We start from the raw sequence: 21,928 nt of genomic DNA, 5'->3' as shown, positions 1-21,928 counted from the left end.
TGTAATGGGTTTTCAGCATAGAGACAGTAATACTATGAAAAACTTACATTTCTTTTACCATTTCCTATCCCTTAGTTGTCCACAGGAAGAAGAGGGAAAACCCTGTGAATCTGATGAAGATAAACGTGCTGCTGAAGCCCGAGTAGCCAAAGCCAAAAAATATCAAGGTATGTAAATATGTTTTACAGCGGACCCATCACTTTATGTATGCTGTATGATAGCGGGAGAGATGCTGAGCTTGGTGATTTATAGTGTCATACAATCCTTAACATTGAAATTGCAACACCAAGAAAGAAAGGTCATGGAGTTATGGAAATAACAGGCTGCGTAGGCATGTTAATGATATGCAAATGATAAGAAAATGGAAACAAAATATTCAAAACTTCTCGATTTATCGAGATTTCAGTATGAGCACCACATTCAGAAATACATGCAATTACACGACTTGGCATGCTATAAGTGAGGTTATAGGTTGTCTGAGGACTTTTCTGCCACACTGAATGCACTTGGGTAATGCAAATCATCAAGATGGGCTCCTAGCAGCTTCCATTGCAATTGTCGACCAATGATGGATGTGCGTGATGGGAGACAAGTCCGGAAACACTGCAGGCCATGGTAGCACATTTAGGCCACACAGAGTGATTACAGTTGCGCGTGTAACATGTAGCCTTGCATCGTCGTGTTGAAAAACGATTCCTGGGACACTTCAGAGAAAAGGGTTGTATCACTGGTCCACAACCAAATCAACGTAATTCCGAGTTATTAGTGTACCTAGAATGAAGACTATAGGGGTCCAGCTACCGGACATTATGCCACCCCATAATCCTGGGAGTAGGACCAGTATGGTGTTTTCCTCATGAAGGACTCTTTATGGCCATGCCCACATGGTCTCCAGGACAATGTCCAGCTATCATTACATCCAAGACAAAGGCAGGACTCATCACTGAAGAGTATAGACCTTCATTGCTGTCTTGCTCTGTACCTTGATAGGCATTTAAGAGTGGTGGCGTGAGGTCAATAGAACACATGTTGCTGGATTTCTGGCTCGTAGCCCAGTGTCATGCAAGCCCTTTGTAATGGTTTATGTGAACACTGTTGATGTTCTACGCTTGGGATTTGCCATTTAATTTCACTCACAATACAGAATAGACCACTACACGCCATTCTTCATAGAATGGTAGAGTTTGAAAGGACCTCCAGGGTCATCAGGTCCAACCCCCTGTTCAATGCAGGATTCACTAAATCATCCCAGACAGATTTGTCCAGCCTTTGTTTGAAGACTTCAATTGAAGGAGAACTCACCACCTCCCGTGGTAACCTGTTCCACTCATTGATCCCCCTCACTGGCTTCCACTCATTAATGAAGCCACAATGCTGTGCTGGAACGGTTTTACAACGCAGACATCTAGCACCCGACGGACCCCTTTAAGGCCTTCTGTCCACTGGCGATATTTCACTGCGTTACCCGTGGCAATAATCCGCACATGGGTAATGCAATGAATGCTTTCCACAGGATAACTATGGAAAGTGCAGCCCGATGTACATGGGCATAAAATTGTGGCGATTTTTCCGCTCGCGTGTAAAAATCGTGGCTTGATGTGATCCACCTATTATAATCATTTTAGCGCGGAAAATCGCGGTGGCATAATGCTCCCCTGCGGTGGAAGTTCGTGGCGGTATATCGCATTGCCCTTGGACAACCGGCCTAACTTACAATGAACTGTCTGGTTCGGTTGTGGTGTCCGTTCTTTTGACGGGAAGAATAGTACTGCATTACAGCACTGTTCTTCCTTACAAATCTGGTGAAGAGTGTGTACAAGACCTAAGATTTAGACGGTAACAATACTTTTTAAGAATTAACATGCCATACATTTTGATTGGTGGCGGTCTGGGTACTGAGAACCCACCAATTACTAAACCAGGCAGAGGGGCTCCTCTTAGCGCTATGCCTGTTTGGCTGTTCCCACCCCTGTCAGAGAAGTGTTACAACTTCATATAAGGTCTATAATCGATACAGCACTCACAATGACAGCTGAACAGGCATATGGTTAACTAAGCACTTTCGACCAATCTTTTTAGCGGTCGGTGGGGACTCTCAGCACCCGCATCCCCACCCATCAAAACTTCTGACATGACATCAAAAGTTTTTTAAAAGTTTAGTTCTACTTTAAGGCTGCATTATATTAAATCTATACGTATTAAAGCAGCAGATGACACTGTTTGACAAGGTTTCCATCTAGAGGCAATGTCCGTGTTTTCCTCATGCCAAACCGAATTAAAGTTTTGTTGTTTTTTTTGTTTTTTTTTTAATCTTTTTGCAGAAATTCTGGGTTGCCAGGACCAGCAGATTTTCAGTTGCTTGGAAGATAAGTTGCACATATTTGCAGAACTTGCAGGAATGTGCGGGGGAAGCGATCTGCATCTAGAGCCACATCTTTTAGTTAAGGCTGATTCTGGAGAGGTACCACAGGCTGCATCACTGCTGGCGGCTGCACTGAAAGAAGGTATGCTTTTTGGAAGACCCTTTTTTTTTTATATTGTGGCCCCAATCATCTTAAAGCTGATATTATGGATTGAGGTACATGCATTAATAAATCACTGATTTTAATATCTTTTTAAAGCGGAAAGTCTCTACACTACATTAACAGAAGTGGACAATTCCCCATGGTCATCAGAAGAGGGCGAGACATCAGGCAGACACATGGGCTGGTCCAGTAGTGAGCCATTGGAAGAAGGCCATGAGTTTCCGTGTTCCTGTAAGTAGATCGAACTACAAAAGCTACAACATAAAATACTTAGTATTGCTGTCTTGGAGCTCTGAGGCAAAATAAAATTTAGAGACTGCTGGCTTTGGCTTATATTTAGAGATGAGCGAGCATACTCAGTTCGGGTGTTTTTGCACTCGAGCACCGCTTTTTCGAGTAACTGACTACTCGGACGAAAAGATTCGGGGGGGGCGACGTGGTGGATCGGGGGGTAGCAGTGGGGAACGGGGGAGCTCTCTCTCCCCCTCCCTCCCTCCCCTCTGCAAACCCCCGGCGCCCCCCGAATCTTTTTGTCCGAGTAGTCAGTTACTCGGAAAGAGCGGTGCTCGAGTGCAAAAACACCCGAACCGAGTATGCTCACTCATCTCTACTTATATTCCCAGTTTTTGGTCCAAGGCCTGTGAAAAGGTCTGACATTGCCTTCCACTAGGTGGCACTGTAGAGACATTGGTCTATCTTTCATTTGTATATTTCCAAGAAGAGCATGCAGGGCCTTGTAAGTTTCCCCACACCTTCTAGATGCTCTCCCTAAGGAGAATCCATGCCCTTCCTGACCCACGTCAGGGGCCTTACCTGGCCAAGCCAGCAAGGTATTGCACACTAATGAGAAGCAAAACCCCCCAAGCAGTCTGTCTGTGTATGGTCATCTTGTCCTTCTGGAGAAGCTTCTAGCTTTGACCTATAATGGCAGTCATTGTTACAAGGCTGGTGAAAAAGTCTGATATTGACTTGCAGTATACTGCCTTCCAATAGGTGGCGCTGCAGAGGTATTGTTCCATTTTTATATTTGCTTATCTATTCATGTAGTAATAAAAATGTATATTAGGCAAGGATCAATAAAACAAATGCTGTCTTTTGGCTATTTGTTAATCTAATCATCCATTCTACATATTAATATATAAATATTAACTATGTATGTAACCTGGTCACAGTTTTTGTTTTTTGAGTATATGCTATGCTGTAACTGGCAAAACCATGTGCAATCCTATCTATATGTGTTCTCTTCTACCCCTCTGTACACGTAGACATGACGCTGGAAACTTACTATAAGACCATGTCAATTTCCCATGTCCTCAGGTGCCTGATATATAAAATCACTAAATCAAATAATTAGTCATTGAATATACTGTAAAAGCTTTCTTGGAATCCTCAACCGTTTTTTTCTTGCCTAATACAGCCTCATCTCCTGATGTAAGAGAGGAAGATTTGTTTAATACAGAACTCGCTTCTACTCAACTGCCAAGCGATCTAGAAATGACTTTCAATGAAGATAAGGTAACTAGATCATTCTTGTTACTTAAAATGTATAATCATACCCGCTTATATAGCCGGCGTTGCCCAGGTAGTCCTGCCGCACTTGATGCACTGGCTCTTTTCCTCTCTTTTTGATATCGGACCTGATGCTGCTCGAGGTCTCTGCGGCCCTTGATGTCCAGGCTCTCTCTCTCACTCATTTTTACGTTTTGTCATGTTTTTCACTTGTCTAACTTTCTTGCAGTCATTTTACTTTGTTTTTGGCTGGACTTGTCCGATGGGTTTCCATTTTTTGGAGGCATTCTGGATCCAACGCACATCTAAATTATTCACCATGCTGATTCACAAAGCTACTTATTTTAGGCCTCATTTTTTCAAACTGTATTAAACAAAAAAACCTGTGTATTGGCACATAGCAACCAATCATCAGCTAGTAAAATGAGAGTTAGGCTGTGATTGGTTGCTAATAAGCAACAAGCAATTTAAATCTTACATCCCCCCACCTCACAGTATTTCACATTGGATCATGAAGGGTATGTGTACCAGGTTTGGCTGAAATCCATCAATGCATATAGAAGCCTACCTTATGCTTCCTCGAGGCCGATCCAATTCAAAAATGGGATATGGCAAGGCTTTTTCCTTGTCCCCCCTCGTTTTAGTTTTTTTTGTATTGCTCTTCGCTGTCATCCCAATTTTAAGGGAATGCGGGTCCGTGACGAGGAGTTTAAATTATCTTTATTTGCAGATGATGTCCTATTAAACCACAATTTGCATATTTCTGTACCTAATTTACATGATGTCCTGTGGAAATATGGACGTTATAAGGTAAACACCTCAAAGACTGAAGTGATCGCCTTACATTTGCATGGTAGCTTGTTGGCACAATTGAAATCTAATCATCCATATCACTGAAGCACTAACTCCCTTTTATATTTGGGGATTAATTTGACCCGCGCTTTTTCTACACTACATAATAGAACTTTCTACCCATATATACAAAAATTGTGTTTAAAAAAAAAAAAAAAAGCTTTTTTGTGCTTTATTTTCCCTATTAGCATAAAAAATGTAAGAAAAATCATGCATATTTTGTATTGTCGTATCCGTAACGACTCACACAACAAATTGAACACACTTTTTATCCTGCACGGCAAAAAGCATACAAAAAGCTGTATGTATCCCATACCCATAAAAACTACAGCTTGTCATGCAAAAAATAAGCCCTCACAGAGCTCCATTCATGGAAATATAAAAAAGTTACAGGACTTTGAATGCAGTGATTTAGAAAAAAATATAATTTCCAAAAAGAGGGTTTTTATTGTGGAAAAGTGGAACCCCCTCCCCCCTCCCCCCCCCCCCCCCAAAAAAAAATTAACAGAATTTTGGTATCGTTGTAATCGTACCGTCCCGCAGAAAAAATGGATTGTGTCATTTATGCTGCATAATTAACACTGTAAAAAATCCTGCAAAAAACAATGGCCGCATTGATATGTTTTTTCTCCCTGCTATCATAAAAATATTTAATAAAAGTTTTACAATATAGTCTATGTACCCAAAAATGGCACCGATAAAAACTACAGCTCGCCACGCAAAAAAACAAGCTGCTATAAGGCCGCATCGAAGGAAAAATAAAAGTTTTGGCTTTTGAAAAGTTGAGATAAAAAATCCCCCAAACATCGTTGCGTCCTTAAAGGGGTTGTCCCGAGGCAGCAAGTGGGTCTATACACTTCTGTATGGCCATAATAATGCACTTTGTAATGTACATTGTGCATTAATTATGAGCCATACAGAAGTTATAAAAAGTTTTATACTTACCTGCTCCGTTGCTAGCGTCCTCGTCTCCATGGTGCCGACTAATTTTTGGCCTCCGATGGCCAAATTAGCCGCGCTTGCGCAGTCCGGGTCTTCAGCAGTCTTCTATGGAGCCGCTCGTGCCAGAGAGCGGCTCCGTGTAGCTCCGCCCCGTCACGTGCCGATTCCAGCCAATCAGGAGGCTGGAATTGGCAGTGGACCGCACAGAAGAGCTGCGGTCCACGAAGACAGAGGATCCCGGCGGCCATCTTCAGCGGTAAGTATTGAAGTCACCGGAGCGCGGGGATTAAGGTAAGCGCTCCGGTAAACTTTCTTTACTTCCCTGCATCGGGGTTGTCTCGCGCCGAACGGGGGGGGGGGGGTTGAAAAAAAAACAACCCGTTTCGGCGCGGGACAACCCCTTTAAGGGGTTAATCTTTCTTTTCCTGAATCCTCTATTACGTCCTTTATTTCACCCTGCACTCCCCGATAGCTTAACTTCAACTAGGACTGCCCCATGGTTGTAGTAAACCTATTCTTATTTGCTGACCTTATTGATTACGGCACCAGATCCTAATGCTCCTCTGGGGAGTTACAAGATACACCCCAGCTCCCGCCCTACAGTATGTATCATTACGCTCAGATAAGGCACTTTCACTTCTTAAAGCGTCTTAAGGTTGCAACTCCAACACCGTATGAAAGGCTTTCTTGAACCAGCTTGTCCAGCCGGCGCCTGATCTCTGCTATATACACAATACTCTGTATACCCCTATCTGACCAGTTGGTTCTACATTCCTGTATGGTAAAGTGAGAATCTTTTTGAGAAACTCTCCCTGACGAACTTTGGGGACTAATTTAAGAAAGGGCTGCCAAAACCTCTATCACCAATAAAGAGGATCGGTAATTGATCCCCGTGCCTTTGATATCACACCCCAGCATTGTTGCAGAAGTTTAACCTGACTATTCCGCCTAATTGCTGGAGATTTAGAGCAACACAGGGCTCTCCTTCTGATATATATCGGGATTGCCCCATTATAACCCCCTTCTGGGGAGGGGATTTGCTTGCTTATATGCCAACTTTTTAGATTGGACATGCCTTTAGGCCCAAAAGCTTATTTGCTTGACCTTTTTGTCTTTCCAATAAAGAAAGTTCCCACCAGGCTCCGTCTCCGTATTCTAACCGCGGCGCGTTGCCTGATTGCACGTTGCTGGAAACAAACCTCTCCTCCCTTTAAGGATATCAGAAGTCTGAAATACCACGCTGCACTCAATCTCAACAAAGATGATCGGTTTATGGAAATCAGTGATTTGTGGGATACTTTTTGGATTACTCATCATATTAGAATGTTTGTCGCTTTCTTCCTCTTTGTCTCGTGTTCTGTTGTTCTGTCTCTCTGCCCCGATTGTTTCGAATGCCATGATTGTGTTTTTGGGTAATGTTTCACCACAGTGTGCCTGATTTGTTTGCATCTCACGCTCTCATCCAGTTTGTTTCCCATTTTGTTTTGCTTTTTCTTTTTGGAGCTTTGTAAAAATTTACAAGCTGTGATAAAAATACAGTTAAACAAAAAGCATGTAGGAGCCTACAACGAGCAAACAAACACACTTTCTCTCTCACACACATAGATAGATAGATAGATAGATAGATATGTGTGTGGTTAAGATTCACAAACCTTTAAAAAACAAAAAAACTGCTGCTATAATATTTGTAGCCACAAGGTGGGGCTAGGGTACAGCTAATTTATATATGCGCTTGGATTCCGTTTTCTTTCTCTGTTGCTGGAGCAGGAGAACGGAATCCCCTGGATGAACAGATCTATCTCATAATGGAACCAAACTGGGCCAAACTGACCTTATTGACTATTGGGGTCCATTCGGTTCCTGTTCCTGTCTGGCATTTTTACCCGCATGGCTTTTTCACCCAGCATTGCATGCCGGATCTGTGGTGGAGGCTCTCTAAACCAAGCGTCCGACACAGATGTGAATGGCGCTTAAGGCTGCGGTCAGACAGGGCATAAATCCGGCAGAACTGTTGCAGAATGACCGCAGCGGGACCGTACGGAAATTCCGCGACATTTCCACAGCAGAAAGACAGCTTCAAAACCCGCAGTGAGAAACGACGATAGAATTGACACATTGCGGCTTTGAATTCAGCATGGCATGTCTGTTTCAGAGCAGCTTGGTTGCAAAGGCTTGTCCGCAGCATGTAGACGAGATTTTTGCAAATCTCATACACTTTTGCCGGCAGAATTTCCGCACGGAAATTCCCCTCGTGTGAACCCAGCCTAACCATTATTTCCCATTTAACCAGTATTGCCTGTGGCTCATGGAGCAGCATTTATGGCTCCTCTGCAGTGCATCTGTGCATTAGTTTCTGCATGTATCGGTCCTCTGAAGCTAGGGTTTACAGCAAACATGTAGTGAGATCAGACACGCAGTGATGTCAGACATTCACAGTTAGCAGACAGCCATTCAGAAGTGACTGACTGCTGTTTACACCTAATGGCGCATCATTCAGTTTTCTGCAAGCACTGATTGAACCATTCTTGTCCGCTCGCTGCATACATTTACACGGGACGATTTCATTTGTATTCCTGCGGGAATCTGATGGATTCCGAATAATAATGGTCCCGTGTAAAAGGGCCATAAAATGTGCTTACAGATTCCCGTAAGTAATGAGGACTGATGCCTGGTTATTAGTTTTTCTCACAGAAATCCTTTTCATAATCTACTAATGTTTTTATGCCATTTCAGGTTGAATTTGAAAACTCCTCAGGATACAAGCAGGCGGAGGTAATATCAACAGCACAATCTTTGTATAGAATTTGGTATAGCAGCAGCTCAATAAAGGGAATCTATCAGCTGGAACAGGATATCATGTTCTACAGCCGCTGATGGGACCGCCCACAGGACTCCTAAGCCCAAAATAAGTGGGAATTGAATAAAATACAAGTTATACAGAATCTTTCCCCATAAAACTCTGTCAATCCGCTCAGCTCCCTCTGCTCTATAACATGATGCAGAATGGATTGTATTTTCAATGTGACAGGTTCCCTTTAAGCCCTTAGTGATCCAGCTGATAGGGAGACTATTTTGCCTACATTTGTGTATTGGGTCATCCATAGAAAAGTGCACTGAAATAATTCTTTCATCTCTCCTCCCTTAGGTTTTGCAGGCAGTCCAAAACCTGACCCGCCTCTTGTACAGTATGCAGGTGTGTATGAAGTGTAGTAATTACATAGAATATTAACCGGAAGAGTTTGGCTTAGGAAGTGTTAGATTTTGGAGAGTATTTACACATATGGACGCTGGCAGAAAGTAAAGGTGCTAGATGATGGCCAGGATGACTTTTTAATTAAAGAGACACTTTCATAGTTTTTTTCCCATATATTTACAAGCAGTAGGTGACTATTATATGGAATGCCTTTTTTTTGCAATAGGTAGTTTATTTTTGTTATACAATTACTTAAAGCCACTTTCCCTTCATCCCTGTGTGCAGCAGTGGCAATTTCTTAAAGGGAATGTGTCATCAGAAAATGACCTATTGTATAAATCAAGCTTTTGTGTTGAACATTTAATTTTTTTTTCCTTTTTACATTGTAAATGTCAGTATTTGTATTTAAAAAAAAATCTTAATATTCAGCGTTTATTCGCACTGATCATTAAGCCTAGTAATAGTCTCACGCTTTCTGTTCTGCGGAGAAAACTTTTCAGCAGTCATCCCATTATCACAGGCCAGATTACAAAGAGAGCTAACACCAGTATATAAATTACACAGGGTCCACCTGTCATAATATGTGATAGTCACAGCTCACCTCCTCCCCCTCCTTGCACAATAACCTCTGCACAGGTCACAGAACGTGCCTCAAACAGTCTCCCATGGAAGTCTATGGGCCCCTTCCTATATATTGCGCGAATAGCCCATGAGATCCTCCGTAAAGCAGCTAACGCACGATGGGCGGCCCCATATTCCTGTACAGTCAATAGAATAAAAAAATCTGCAATCAGGAAATGAAAACAGATTAGAAAAATCGTGAATATTTCACTTTATGGTTTTAATTAGTAAAAAAAAAATAAAGATCCATTCCTTTTAACACTTTGTCAGACCACCAGTCTGACCAAGTTAGGCTGCCGTATGTTCACATCTGCAATGAGCTTGTTCTGCTTTTCTACAATAGACACAACGAATAGTGCCCGAAAGACCCACATTGATTATAATTGGGTCCATCCGGCTTCCGTTGTGGGATATTTGGACGGATCTGTGCTGGCGGCCCAAAGCAGAGTCTCTGACGCAAAAGTGAATTTAGCCTTAGGCCTGGCTTACACGACCATAGGGTCACACTCTGTGAAAAATCACAGTGTTTTACTTGTGTATGAAACCGCGTATGGTCATGTTTTTGCTCGTGCATGCACAGCGTATTTTATACACACTGTCCTGAACTGGCTTCCGGGTTTCTTGTTTTATTTTAATATTTCCTTCTCATGTCTCCTTGAAACATGCATAAAAGAAATGCTGCACATATGCAATGTAATTGCGTATGCCCTGCGTTTCGAATGCTCCCATCGAGAACAATAGGGCTCTTGCACCCCTAATGCACTGTAAAATAGAACATACTGCGTTTTTTTTTTACATGCGTAATATATGCAATAACTATACGTAATTGTGAATGGAAGAATGAAAATCAATGTACTTTCATTGACTCTATTTTCTGCGTAGACTGTGCGCTTGAAATGCAATGCAAATACGATGGTGTGAGCCTGTTCTTAGCGGTAGGAAAGCAATCAGCCCAACACACCATTCCCAGGAGCTGTCCCACTACTCAGTGCTGACTCACACAGTGGGAAAGCTGGGTTACAGTTTAGCCATCATACATTTTGAGACTACTGGAAAATCTACAGCTCAGGGATAATACACTCCTAACACATCCATGGGCTCTATTTACCACATAGTGTCCTTTTGGCCTCATTCGGTCCTGCATATGTTGGTATGCATTCAAGAGTATTAACCCTTTCCAATCCACTTTCTGACGTCTTCCTACATTCTGATTGTAGCTTGTACAGCTCCAATGTCAGAAGACGTCCGACAGGGTATTCTTACCGTCTATTTCCAGCTACTCTGCTGTCGGGAGCCTCTCTGGCGCACACACATTGGCTTTAGCCAGCAGATGGGGCCGTAATATAACAGCAAAAAGAGAAAGCCTTTTAGGAAACCCTGAATCCAAAATTGGATTGAAAAGGGTTAAAGGGGTATTCTGGTAAAATGACCTAATTCCCACTCCACTGGGGGTTTGCCAGTCTCCCAGAAGGACACAGGATCCCTGTTCTGGTGACTGTGGCCCGACTGAACATCTAGTTATCCCCTGTCCTGTGAATAGGGGATAACTTTCTCTTACTGGTGTACCCCTTTAAGGCTGGCTGCTTATACAAGTACAAATATTGTACTTAATTTTAAATTGCATTGCACTGCCAAAATACTTTAAGAAAAGCAAAAAAAAATATAAACTTTTTTCCACGATTGCTGATTTAAAAAAAAAAAAATCCCTTCCTGCCAGAGATTTCCCACCTATAAACATGTTGTATGTTATTTCTTTGCCAGGCTATCGTAACTCTGCAGGACACCCAAATAGAACTGAATAAAGCACTACTACAGGACCACGAGCAAGGCAGCAAGGGGTTAGCGCTCCGTGGGGCCCTCCTGCAAGAACATAGCCGCCACCTAGACAGACACCGCGGAGAGATGACCAACTTGGAGAAACTTCAGCACCATCTTCAGCAGGAGAAGCAGCGCTGGGAGCGAGAGTGTCAGCAGAAAGATCGGGAGTACGAGGAGATGGAGAACCTGCTGCAGGAGCGGCAGCGAGCGTGCCAGTATCAGGAGCACATACTGGAGGAGGAAAGGGAGGAACTGGGGCACAAGCTGCAGGAGTACCAGCAGGACGTGGAACGGCTCAACGAGGGCCACAGGATGGTGGAGAGCAAGAGGCAGCAACTCTGTCTGAAACACAAACTCCTCAGTCACACGCGGCAGAACAGCATGCCAGTACTGATCCCACGCACCAAATCACAGGTAGGCAGTCATCATGTTCTAGGCCCCCGTGTGTGTTACAGGGACATTAACCCCCAAATCCCTCTTCAGAGTTAAAATCATAAAATCAAAAAATAATGATCAGTTGCTCTCTAATAGGATCAGTCAGGATTTTGATTTAAACTTTGTAATGAAACTGACAAAATAGTCCGACTAGTTTCATTAGAAAGAAAAACAAAAATTCAGTGTTTTAAAAGCTGAAAAGTCTGAGAGTGCATATGTATTTGACCCCTCTTTATAAGAAACCCTTAGGCCACTCTCACACAGGCGTGAGCGAGGAAACTTATAAGGCCATTCATGCTCCTCTGGGTAATATGCAAATAAGGGAGATGGAACAATACCTCTGCAGCGCCACCTAGTGGATGGCAGCATTTCTGCAAGTCAATGCTTTTCCTTTTATACAGGTCTGTAGAACAATGATTGGGAATTGAAAACCAAGCCAGAATCCATACACAGACAGCTGTTTTGGGGCTTTTGCTTCTCATCAGTGTGCAGTAGGATCCTGGCTTGGCTATTGAGAGGCATGTAATGTGCTCTCCCTAAGGAGAGACGTTACCCCCTCCCAACCCAAGCCAAAGGCCTCTCACTTATTATCCGTAACTTATTTAGGCATTGGTATTCTATTGTAAAACAGACTGTTGCATTGTGTACATTATTTTTTAGAGATCCCCTTATTAAAAAAATTTATGGAAGATCCCACCTTTCAGTACAGAAAATAAATAAACTGCACCAATCCCCAGTGAATAAGACGAACACTGCGATTGGTTGTAGACCTTTACTTCCTCCAAGATCTCACGTAGTAGAAAATTTCCAAAGAAAGAACAGTTACATACCCTTAGAGTATATGGCACGTAAAAGCTTTTTGTTTCATTCGATCTTAAGATCCATTCCATATACAAACGGATGTGTAATGTTTCAAACATAGACAAGGATGTAGCGACATTCTGGACAATGGTGTTCTTTATCAAGCTATGGAGGAGTATAGATAACAGGTGATACGAAGAAAGCAGGGCATAAGGGCAAGGGCAGGGCATAAGGGCAAGCCCTCATTAGTCCTATGCATCTTGCAGACCATTTTTCTAAAAGGACCCCTATATGACCATTATATACTATGCAACAAGAAATAAGTGAGTCAAACAGATGTGTGGGGTAAAGACACTCACAAGTTATTGTACTGCCCAGTGGCAAAAAGGACCCCTTAACCCTTTCCCATCCAATTTGTATGCTGGTTTTCCTAAGGGGCTTACTCTTTTTTAGCCGTTATACAACGGCGCTATCTGCTGGCTAAAGCCAATACTGCATGAGGTGACACGTTGGATAGGCTCCGACAGCAGAGAGGCTGGCAATATACAGTAAGAGAACCCCGACGGACGTCTTCCAACATCGGAGCTGTACAGCCTTAAATCATAATGTCTTCAGACGTCAGACAGTGGATTGGAAAGGGTTAATGCTACATCCAAAGTTTATAACTTTAATTAGAAACTTGACAAAATAAACTTTTGCCTACAAAAGTGTCAGTTTGTGTTGAACTTGTGGAAACCGCTTATTAAATTAGATGCATTCAGCTATTTAAATAGTTCCTGTTTGCTGAAAGTTTGTAAATGAGGTAAATAAACCCAATTTGCAGCGGGAGTTGAATGACTGATTACAACTGTATGAGAGTTACTAGCGGTCAGTATGTAGCTGAACACTTTGCTCCGTTCAATGCAGTGAACAGTTTCTGGGTTTTCTCCTAGTGAGAAATCTCATCTCCACATTTGTTGTAAGGTGTGTTGTGAGACGTCTGACAATATAAATACCCCTGGACTTCAAAAGGGCACCATGGTTAGATGTCATTATTTAACTTTATGGCGAGATTGCTAAGCCCAGCGAGTGAGCACGCTAAAGGGGGTGTGAAGCATTTCCCCCAACTAAATGAAAAGTAATTTCTTTACATTAACACATCTCAGGAAAAACCGAAATTACAAGTTTAATAAAGTAAGGACAGAGGTTATGAGAAAACGTGTTAAGAAAAATGAATAGACGCGCTAAGTCCTCTCTGGTTCCTGTAAACAACACGGCTGAACTCACGCTCGGATTTTCCTTCATATAACAGGGTGTAAGAAACTCCCAGCATGACAGTTTACAAAATGAAGACTCCAACTATATTAACGCTCTGGCTCAGATGTCGCTCAGCAGCATTACTGCACTCCCAGACTCACATCCACATGTGGATAATACCTTGGACTTAGCAGAGACTTCTGAGAACAGCCCTGTGGACATCTCAAGTCAACCTTGGAGCTCCTTAATTTCCCGACAGCAGAGGCTTGAGAATTCCTCCCGCCATATCAATAAAGATACCTGTAATAATGGTAAGGAAGAAACACATTTTCAGTACTTGGCTTTTTTTATATAGTGTATATATATTTTTTTTTTTATATAAGGCTCTGTTGACATTAGTGTCAGAGGCTATGCTCGGGGGTTCGAACACAGAATAGCAAGCTGCGCGGGTTTGTCATGTAAAATTCGGGAGAGCAGGATGTAAGTCAGGTAGACCCCATTATAGTCATTGGTAGTCATTGGAGTCCATTTGGTCCAAGGATGGATTTGGCTTTCTGTTTTTTTTCTTTATTTTTGTTTGTTCCCACGATCAAACAGTAAAGCAGAAACCCAAATACAGTTGTGAACCCAGAGAGGTATCCACAGAGACATTTTGTGTGTAATGGGTACTGGCTTCTTGAATACGCTATTATTGGTCATTCTGCATAAAAGTAGCTCTTGGTCTGCAAAGCTTCTTCTCTAGTGCACTCCCAGTTAGTGCCACCTAGGAAGTGAGGCAGAATGGGCAAAGTCTTCAGATATGTAGATGTTTAATCTCTTGTAGATATCTGCCATACATAAATGGCAGATGTGTGTGGGATTTGTATGGAGCAGGTCCAAGAGCTGAGCCCGCTCCATACCTACCTGGTGTCAACTGTCTTTCCCTTCCAACACCGAGGTGTAAAAACCGCGACCGGAGGCGTCTCTGATCATGGCTGTTAACTAGTTAAATGCCTTTGTCAATTCTGACAGTGGCATTTAAATGGCCCCATCCACGATAAGATCACTGGAAGCTGTTCAGGTGTCATGGCAGCCTGGGGCCCTGTTAAGGCACTCAGGGCTGCCATGTATTTCTGCTCATGAAGACATGCTTGTAGCACATCTTAATAGAATGCCTGCAGAAATGCAATAGACTACAATGCTGAAGGATTGCAGTGTACTGTAGAAGTGATCAAATAATCACACGTTTTAAGTCCCTTAGGGGACTAAAAAAAGAACTAACTTTTTTTTTTAATTACAAGAAATAAATATTATTTAATTTCTAGTTTGATTCTCTGTGTGATGCTATTACATACACTTACCACTGAAACTGCCTGCAGCGGGACACAGACACTCCTATCACAGTTACTTCTGATGATCACACAGCTCCTGTCACACGGTTATATTAGAGGAGATCACAGCTCATCTTCCTGACTGTATACTTATGGTTTGTAGCTTATTTAGGGGAAGGTAGTGATAATTAAAATGTACCCCCAGCAGGCAAAAATGGTAGTGTCTTAGCTATTGCTGTGCTGATGGATAGATGTGAAACCGAAAATAACAAACCTCACACTCAAGTTAGTGGCTAACAAGCATCAGGCAGGGGGCTGCAGTGCAGGGAAATGGCAAAAATACACAGAGGAGACCTCCAGAGTGTGACAGGCAATTGGGTGGGCAGGGCAGGGATGGAATAATGCATTTTCTCTGGAATTACCTTTTATGATCTTTTGAGAGTGGGGAGGAAAGAACAAAAATGGCCATGTCTTCAGGGGGTTAAGGGCTGCTGATTAGTTCTGTTGAGTCTGAAAGGCCCACTCTTCTTTTTGTGGTGTCAAGTACTCTAAAATGACTAACTTTTTTAAACAGTAGTGCTCGGAGCTCCTCTGTCCTCACAGCATGCAGTCTGCATAGTGCATTTCTCCAAGTAATGGTCCAAAGTTAGAAAGTGATATCCCTTTCCTCGCACTGGAGGGAAGACTGCCTCCTACTTGGATTAGGGCTAATCCTTAAGACTTTGTGTACACTTCTTATTCTCCAGCTTACATATGTATGGATGTACAACATAAGTATTACTTCCCGGTGTCCGATGGCAGTGACGTATAGAAGGAGACCAAGTAGGGAGTTGACCACGTATATGCGTGGCACTCAACCATTGAGATTTATCGGCTATCTGGAGACAATATAAGTAGAATTTTGCGCTAACGGCTACATTTCCCCATAGGCACAGGCGTGCTCAGTCAGGATATAATTTTGTCTCTTTCCAGCTGCTGTTATAGTAATTAGTGCTCAGAAACATCTTCACTGGATTCTTAGTAGAAGACTGGATTTCGCACTTGAGGATTGTTCACTGGATCACTTCCAAGGCGGCCACGTTCTCTCACCTCTTTATGTCCCCAGTGTGTCTTCTCATAGTTCTGCTTCCCGGAGTTGTCAGTCACATATAACATTTCATCGCCGGGTCAAGTTTAATTTCCCATCTAGGTGCTCATGAGCTGCATGTTTTGAATAATAAGAATATTCTAAGTTAATTTGTTCACAAACTCCCATTGTAGAAATCTAGAATATTTGCCTGCTGCAGATCCTTATTTTTTATTGACCCAGGCAAATGATGGAGGTGATTAAATAATATTAGAAAACCGCCAAGAGGACTAGTTGGCTCTCCTGACATGTCTTATTTAGCAAATGACATCACCTGAGCTGCTTCGCTGTCTAACCGCAGAGAGTCCGGTTCTCCCATGGCTGCTGTTAGCAGAGATAAGTGACAATACACCGCAGTACAGAAGTAGTGCAGTATATTTTACCTAAGCAATTGTAGGTTCAAGTTCCCTACAGGGACATAGAAAAAGGTTAAAAAGATGTAGTAATAAAAACCTTTTTGAAAACGTTGGGAAAAAAAAAATCACAAATACATGTTTAGTATCCATAACCACCTGTACAAGAAATTAAACACTTTTTTTCCCACATGGCAAATACTATTAAAGAAAAAATAGAGGAGAGAAACAGAGCCTAAATGACTTTTTTAAACACACTTTTTAAGCTTTATTTGGTAAGACAAAATGAGAAAAAAAGCATATGTACCCCAAAATAGTACCAATAAAAACTACAGCTACTTCCACAAAACAATAAAAGTCATTGGCATTGCTGCACTCAAAGACCCAAAACAAATTATTTTCCCAAAAAGTTTTTTTTTGTCCAAAAGTGGAAAAAGTGGGTATGTGTAATATCATTTTCATATTGTCCTGATTGTGTCGACCTGCAGAAAAAAGATATTGTGGCGTTTATACCATATATAGTAAATGTGGTTAAAAAAAAACTCCAGTGCTGCAAGGTAACAGTGCTGACCACTGAGCCACCAGGCTTCTTCCTCCATCTCCTCTGGAAGTTCCAGTTCTTCCTAAACTAATTCAGTCCAAACTAGAGATGGGAAGGCATAGAGGAAAAAAATGTTTGTTGTTTTTTTTCCCCCCCCCCAAAGCCATTGTTTTCAGGAAAAATTAGGGGAGAAAATGTGCTTAGAATATTTTCTTTTTCAATAATAAATAATATATCTATGATATGGTATTCAAACTATATAACATAAAAAATGGGTATGGCAAACCCCCCCCCCCATTTTTCCATTTTTCTTCCAGGCCTTCCCACCTCTAGTCCAAATCAAAAAGATTTTCTCAAATTTGTCGATCCATCCAAACTGAACTTTTCAAAATGTTCACTCCTGTGTATTGAAGATCCACACGGTTACTGTACTGTCTACAGGCTATAATCCAGGGTAAAGTGTTGGGAGTATAGAGCTTTTATTTAATAACTCTACATGTTGGCGTGTTTGTTGAGGTTGCTGGAAAATCTTTATTGACTTCCTCTTTATCCCTTCATGCTTTTCTACGAGGGAACAGCAGTCCACTTGTGTACATACCTACTCCGAAGATATGTAGCCAATAGATATGTATTTGTGAATGCAACTACAGCATAACTGAAAGCAGAAGTAAGACAAAAGGACTTCTTCCTTATAGAAGCACCTTGCAGGACTCTCAATGCCCCATTTGGTCTATATAGTATCATAGGGATTAAGTTGGATTGTATCAACTAATTTGTTCTGTATAGGCTAGGTCGAAATGTACTTTAGCCAAAATGAAATTAAGAAGGCTCATTAGATCCTGTATGTGATTATAGCAGTAAACAATACATTATTTTATTATGACTGTTTCTACATTAGCCGAATTGTCCAGGATTACATACTGTACATGGGGTGTAGCTGGTACTCTAGCTCACCCCATTCAAATGCATGAGGTGCAATACCAAACACAACCTGTGGACATCAGTGGCACTGTTTCTGGGGGGAAAAGTAGATCTTAATCCTGGCCAAGCCTTTTCATTTATATTCTTTACTCTACACGGCATAATATATTTACATTCTGTACTTCAGTGTTTTCTTATGTTTCAGATATCAACGCGGCTCATGTAATCTACTGTGGAACACTACTGACGTCGGCAGGACATAATACAAGCACAGGGACCCTTCAGTCGCAGACCTCAGAAACCGTAAATGCACTCCATGCAGACCCCCCGGCATGTGTAGAAAATGGACTTGTGGAAGAGACTATAGTTTACCTCTGACTGTGGAGCAGGCCAGAATTCCATTTGCTGGTAGAACCAGCAATCCATTATCTCTAAAATGAGATTGCAAACCTTGTAAATGTAAATCCCTTTAAGTATATCATTTGCCATTGATTGGCAATAGCCGAGAGCGTTACATGTGGATGTAAATATCCATTTTTGTGATATCTGTTGTCAGGATGGTTGAGCAATGACTGAAAGAACACCAGTGCAACAAGCTCTGCGGTCAACTACTAATGTCTGAATGACTCCTTGCTTATTTCACTGCTGCAAAGAGAGATGTCCTGTTTTCTGTTTCCTCAATTTGATGCTAGAGTACAATATATCCAGAATATAGTGTTTCCAGAAGACTCTTATGGATTATTCATTGCACTTACAACCAGATTGTGTAATGAATCTAACACTGCAGAACTTATTCGTAAGTACCCTTTAGTCGTTAAAGGGTCAGCTTGTTTTTTTTTCTTGTGGAAAACCGCTAAGTTATTGTATTGTTTTTTTTATTGTATATGTAGAAAATGACAATTGATGGCACTTTTCCAAGTGATGCACCACACAATATATATACAATCAGTTAAACATGCCAAATATCCATCGTGTCAGTGAATGCAACATATTATGCAGTTTGTTTTCCTACTCTATAGACTATAGTAGAGTGCTTTGTTCTGTGCAGAGGGATACAGTAAAAAAGTTAAGTTTTTTTCTGGGGGGGGGGGGGGTGTTGCAATAGGAGTTTATAAAGTGACGCACATGGTAACCTTCCATCCTATAATAACCCCCAGTCTGGCCATAGTTAGAATATATTTCATCTACAGACAAACTAATGTCTTTTGGGCCTGAAAGACCCTCACAGGATGGAATTCACTTCTCTTGTTCCCCCAGGAGATGAGCAGCGCTAGAGCTGTCTGGCAGCTACTCCTACTTTTCCTGCTCCATTGAAACAACATGCATGCTTGGCTGAACTATACGTTATGGCGGCTTCATTAAAAGCTGATGGCTGTCAACTGACTCATCTCAAATGTACAGTCTCCTCCAGTCCGTCAGTTCTCTGGAATTTCTCATGAGGCATATTTGGCCTCATTTATAGAACTACTACAGGCAAAAGATGGAGCTATTGTCTATACCGACTAATCAGACCCAAATATTTGTAAAGGAAATTGGAAATGTAGAGGACTGCTCTACTTTTTTCTGCACTTGTTTTCATATGCAGGTCCGCTGTTTGTTTGGTCTTGTCAATGTTACTAGTCCTTTCCCAGGTTCCCGGTCAGCCTATACTTTGTCATTGTCTATGACTGCACTACATGGCGGTGTCTCAGGAAATGTTCAATATTGTAGATTATCGTTAAAGGGGTTTTCAATGGAAAATACTACTGATGATCTACCCTCAGGGTAGGTCATTAATAGTTGATCGGCTGGGGTCTGTCACTCAGGATGATCAGCTGAGCAGGCGCAAGGTGCCAATGCTGCAAATACAGAGAGGTTAGAGTGGAAGTCTCCGTGCCGACCTCCGTGTAGTGGCCGTCGCTTGTAACTGCAGGCACGGCTCTGATTGAAATCAACATGAGCTGTGCCTGCAGTTACAAACGCCGGCCACTACACAGAAGTTGGCGCTGAGACTTGCCCTGCTTCCGTTCCGACCTCTGTGTATTTACAGCGCTGACAGCATGCGCCCGCTCAGCTGATCGGTCAGGGTCCCAAGTGACAGTCATCAATAGTATTTTCCATGGAAAACCCCTTTAATTTGGTTCACAGTTCCATTCCAGACTAGTATATGTAACATACTCCTTAAAGGGGTTGTTCAAGACTTGAAAAACATGGCTTGCTTTCTTCTATAAACAGTGCCACTTGTGTCCATGGGTTGTGTGTGGCCCCTATTCACTTCAAATGGGCTCAGCTGCAATAGCAGACACAACGCATAGATTGGTATGACGCTGTTTCTGGAACAGAGCAGTCATGTTTTTCTAATCCTGGACAACCCCTTTAATTGGAAGAAAACTTTTTACTGGGGTTTTCAAAATGTTTTTATAACAACGCACTCCCCTTCCAGATTTTCGCCTGTTTTATCACTGCCGCTCTCTTTGTTCCCCCACCACTCCTCGTAAAACACCAAGCGACCGCGCCAGCCGGCCTCTACTCACTCTTATGGCATGTCATGATGCTGCATTGCCAAGGAGGGCCAGCAGCCCAAGAATGGGCAAGAATTGGTAGTGTGCGTATATTACAAAGTTTATTTATTTATGTTTTTTTACATCTTTAGTCTTTAGAAAATGGTTTTCAAAAAGGAGAAATCCCCTGCAAGGACATACCGTATTAGTGCTGTATGCGAAAACATGAGCAGCGTGAAGATGGAAGACGCACATCTGTTCTTTTTCATGGTGAAGATTAGATTTCAGTGAACACCTGGCTCTAAAACAAGCCGTTCACTCAAGTTTTCTGTGTTTAAAAGGTTCGGCTAACACTGTCCAGCGATCACTTGTCAGCTGCTAATACGGGAGTCTTTTATACAGAACGCACACGGCCCATGAAAATGTGAGAGTAATTGGGTTGGAAAGTCTGATTTCTTCTCTTTCAGTCTGGAACAACACTAAAGCCATTTACTATCGGGCAATCTGCTGAATGTACAATAGGGGTGATATTGCACATAGGGCGAAAGAAGAACAGCACTAATGAATACAAGAACATGTGCAGATAAGGGGGTCCTTATAAGCGCTCTAAATATTATCTATTATCTATTTTTGGATGATTTGAGGAACGTTACTGTGGAAGTTTTCAAAAAGTCCATAGTTGCAGTCAAGTCTCCGCTTATACCCCTGGCAGCATACCTGTTGGCAGGACATATGCTAAAATGTAAATGCTTCCACTTCAGTAAAAACTGCATGTAAAAGAAAATCTGATCCAATTCCTCAGCCACTTCTGTATTGAGCGCTGACAACTAAAGTGCTGCAGAGGTAAAAGTACTGGTAAACACTGGACTAGAGTAGGTGACCTTACTATGGGTCTGTTCACATCACATTTCTGATTACGGCCAGGTCCAAGGTTTACAGCTAAAATCCCAAATACTAGAATGGGACAGAACTCTGAACAGGAGCCAGAAGCAAATGGAAAGCTGATGATCTGGAGACCTATGGGTCTCCGGTTCAGCAGATTCCATCTATGGCAGAGATGGCTTTCATCGAGGGCTTCCATACTGATGCAGGTTTTGGGATTTTAGACATAAACCATGACGGATCCCCTGAATGTAATCTAAAACCTCATACAAACAGGCTCTAATCTCCACAAAATGAGGTAGGCCTGGCATGGTCACCCAAGGCCGTTTGCCATGTTGCTTTAAAAAAACAAAACCTTTAAAGCTAATAAAATGTATTCATTA

The 21,928-nt window shown here is 42.1% G+C and overlaps 1 protein-coding gene across 6 annotated transcripts in view; it reads left to right on the top strand.

The window, feature by feature from the left end:
* The window catches only part of ARHGEF28 (Rho guanine nucleotide exchange factor 28), a 205,320-nt gene extending 185,228 nt beyond the window's left edge, over positions 1-20,092 (top strand). For all 6 annotated transcript variants that reach the window (XM_066602904.1, XM_066602905.1, XM_066602906.1 and 3 more), the window contains 9 exons: positions 76-167; positions 2,322-2,504; positions 2,622-2,756; positions 3,943-4,040; positions 8,562-8,600; positions 8,974-9,021; positions 11,404-11,874; positions 13,988-14,243; positions 18,389-20,092. In XM_066602904.1, the coding sequence (XP_066459001.1) occupies positions 76-167; positions 2,322-2,504; positions 2,622-2,756; positions 3,943-4,040; positions 8,562-8,600; positions 8,974-9,021; positions 11,404-11,874; positions 13,988-14,243; positions 18,389-18,561 (1,495 nt within the window). In that variant the 3' untranslated portion in view covers positions 18,562-20,092. The remainder of the gene's footprint in view (positions 1-75; positions 168-2,321; positions 2,505-2,621; positions 2,757-3,942; positions 4,041-8,561; positions 8,601-8,973; positions 9,022-11,403; positions 11,875-13,987; positions 14,244-18,388) is intronic.
* Positions 20,093-21,928: the final 1,836 nt, after the last annotated feature.

Source organism: Eleutherodactylus coqui, chromosome 5, assembly GCF_035609145.1.
Source record: "Eleutherodactylus coqui strain aEleCoq1 chromosome 5, aEleCoq1.hap1, whole genome shotgun sequence".
NCBI lineage: Eukaryota > Metazoa > Chordata > Amphibia > Anura > Eleutherodactylidae > Eleutherodactylus > Eleutherodactylus coqui.
The sequence above is the reverse complement of the archived record's forward strand: the minus strand, read 5'-3'. Positions and strand labels throughout refer to the sequence as shown.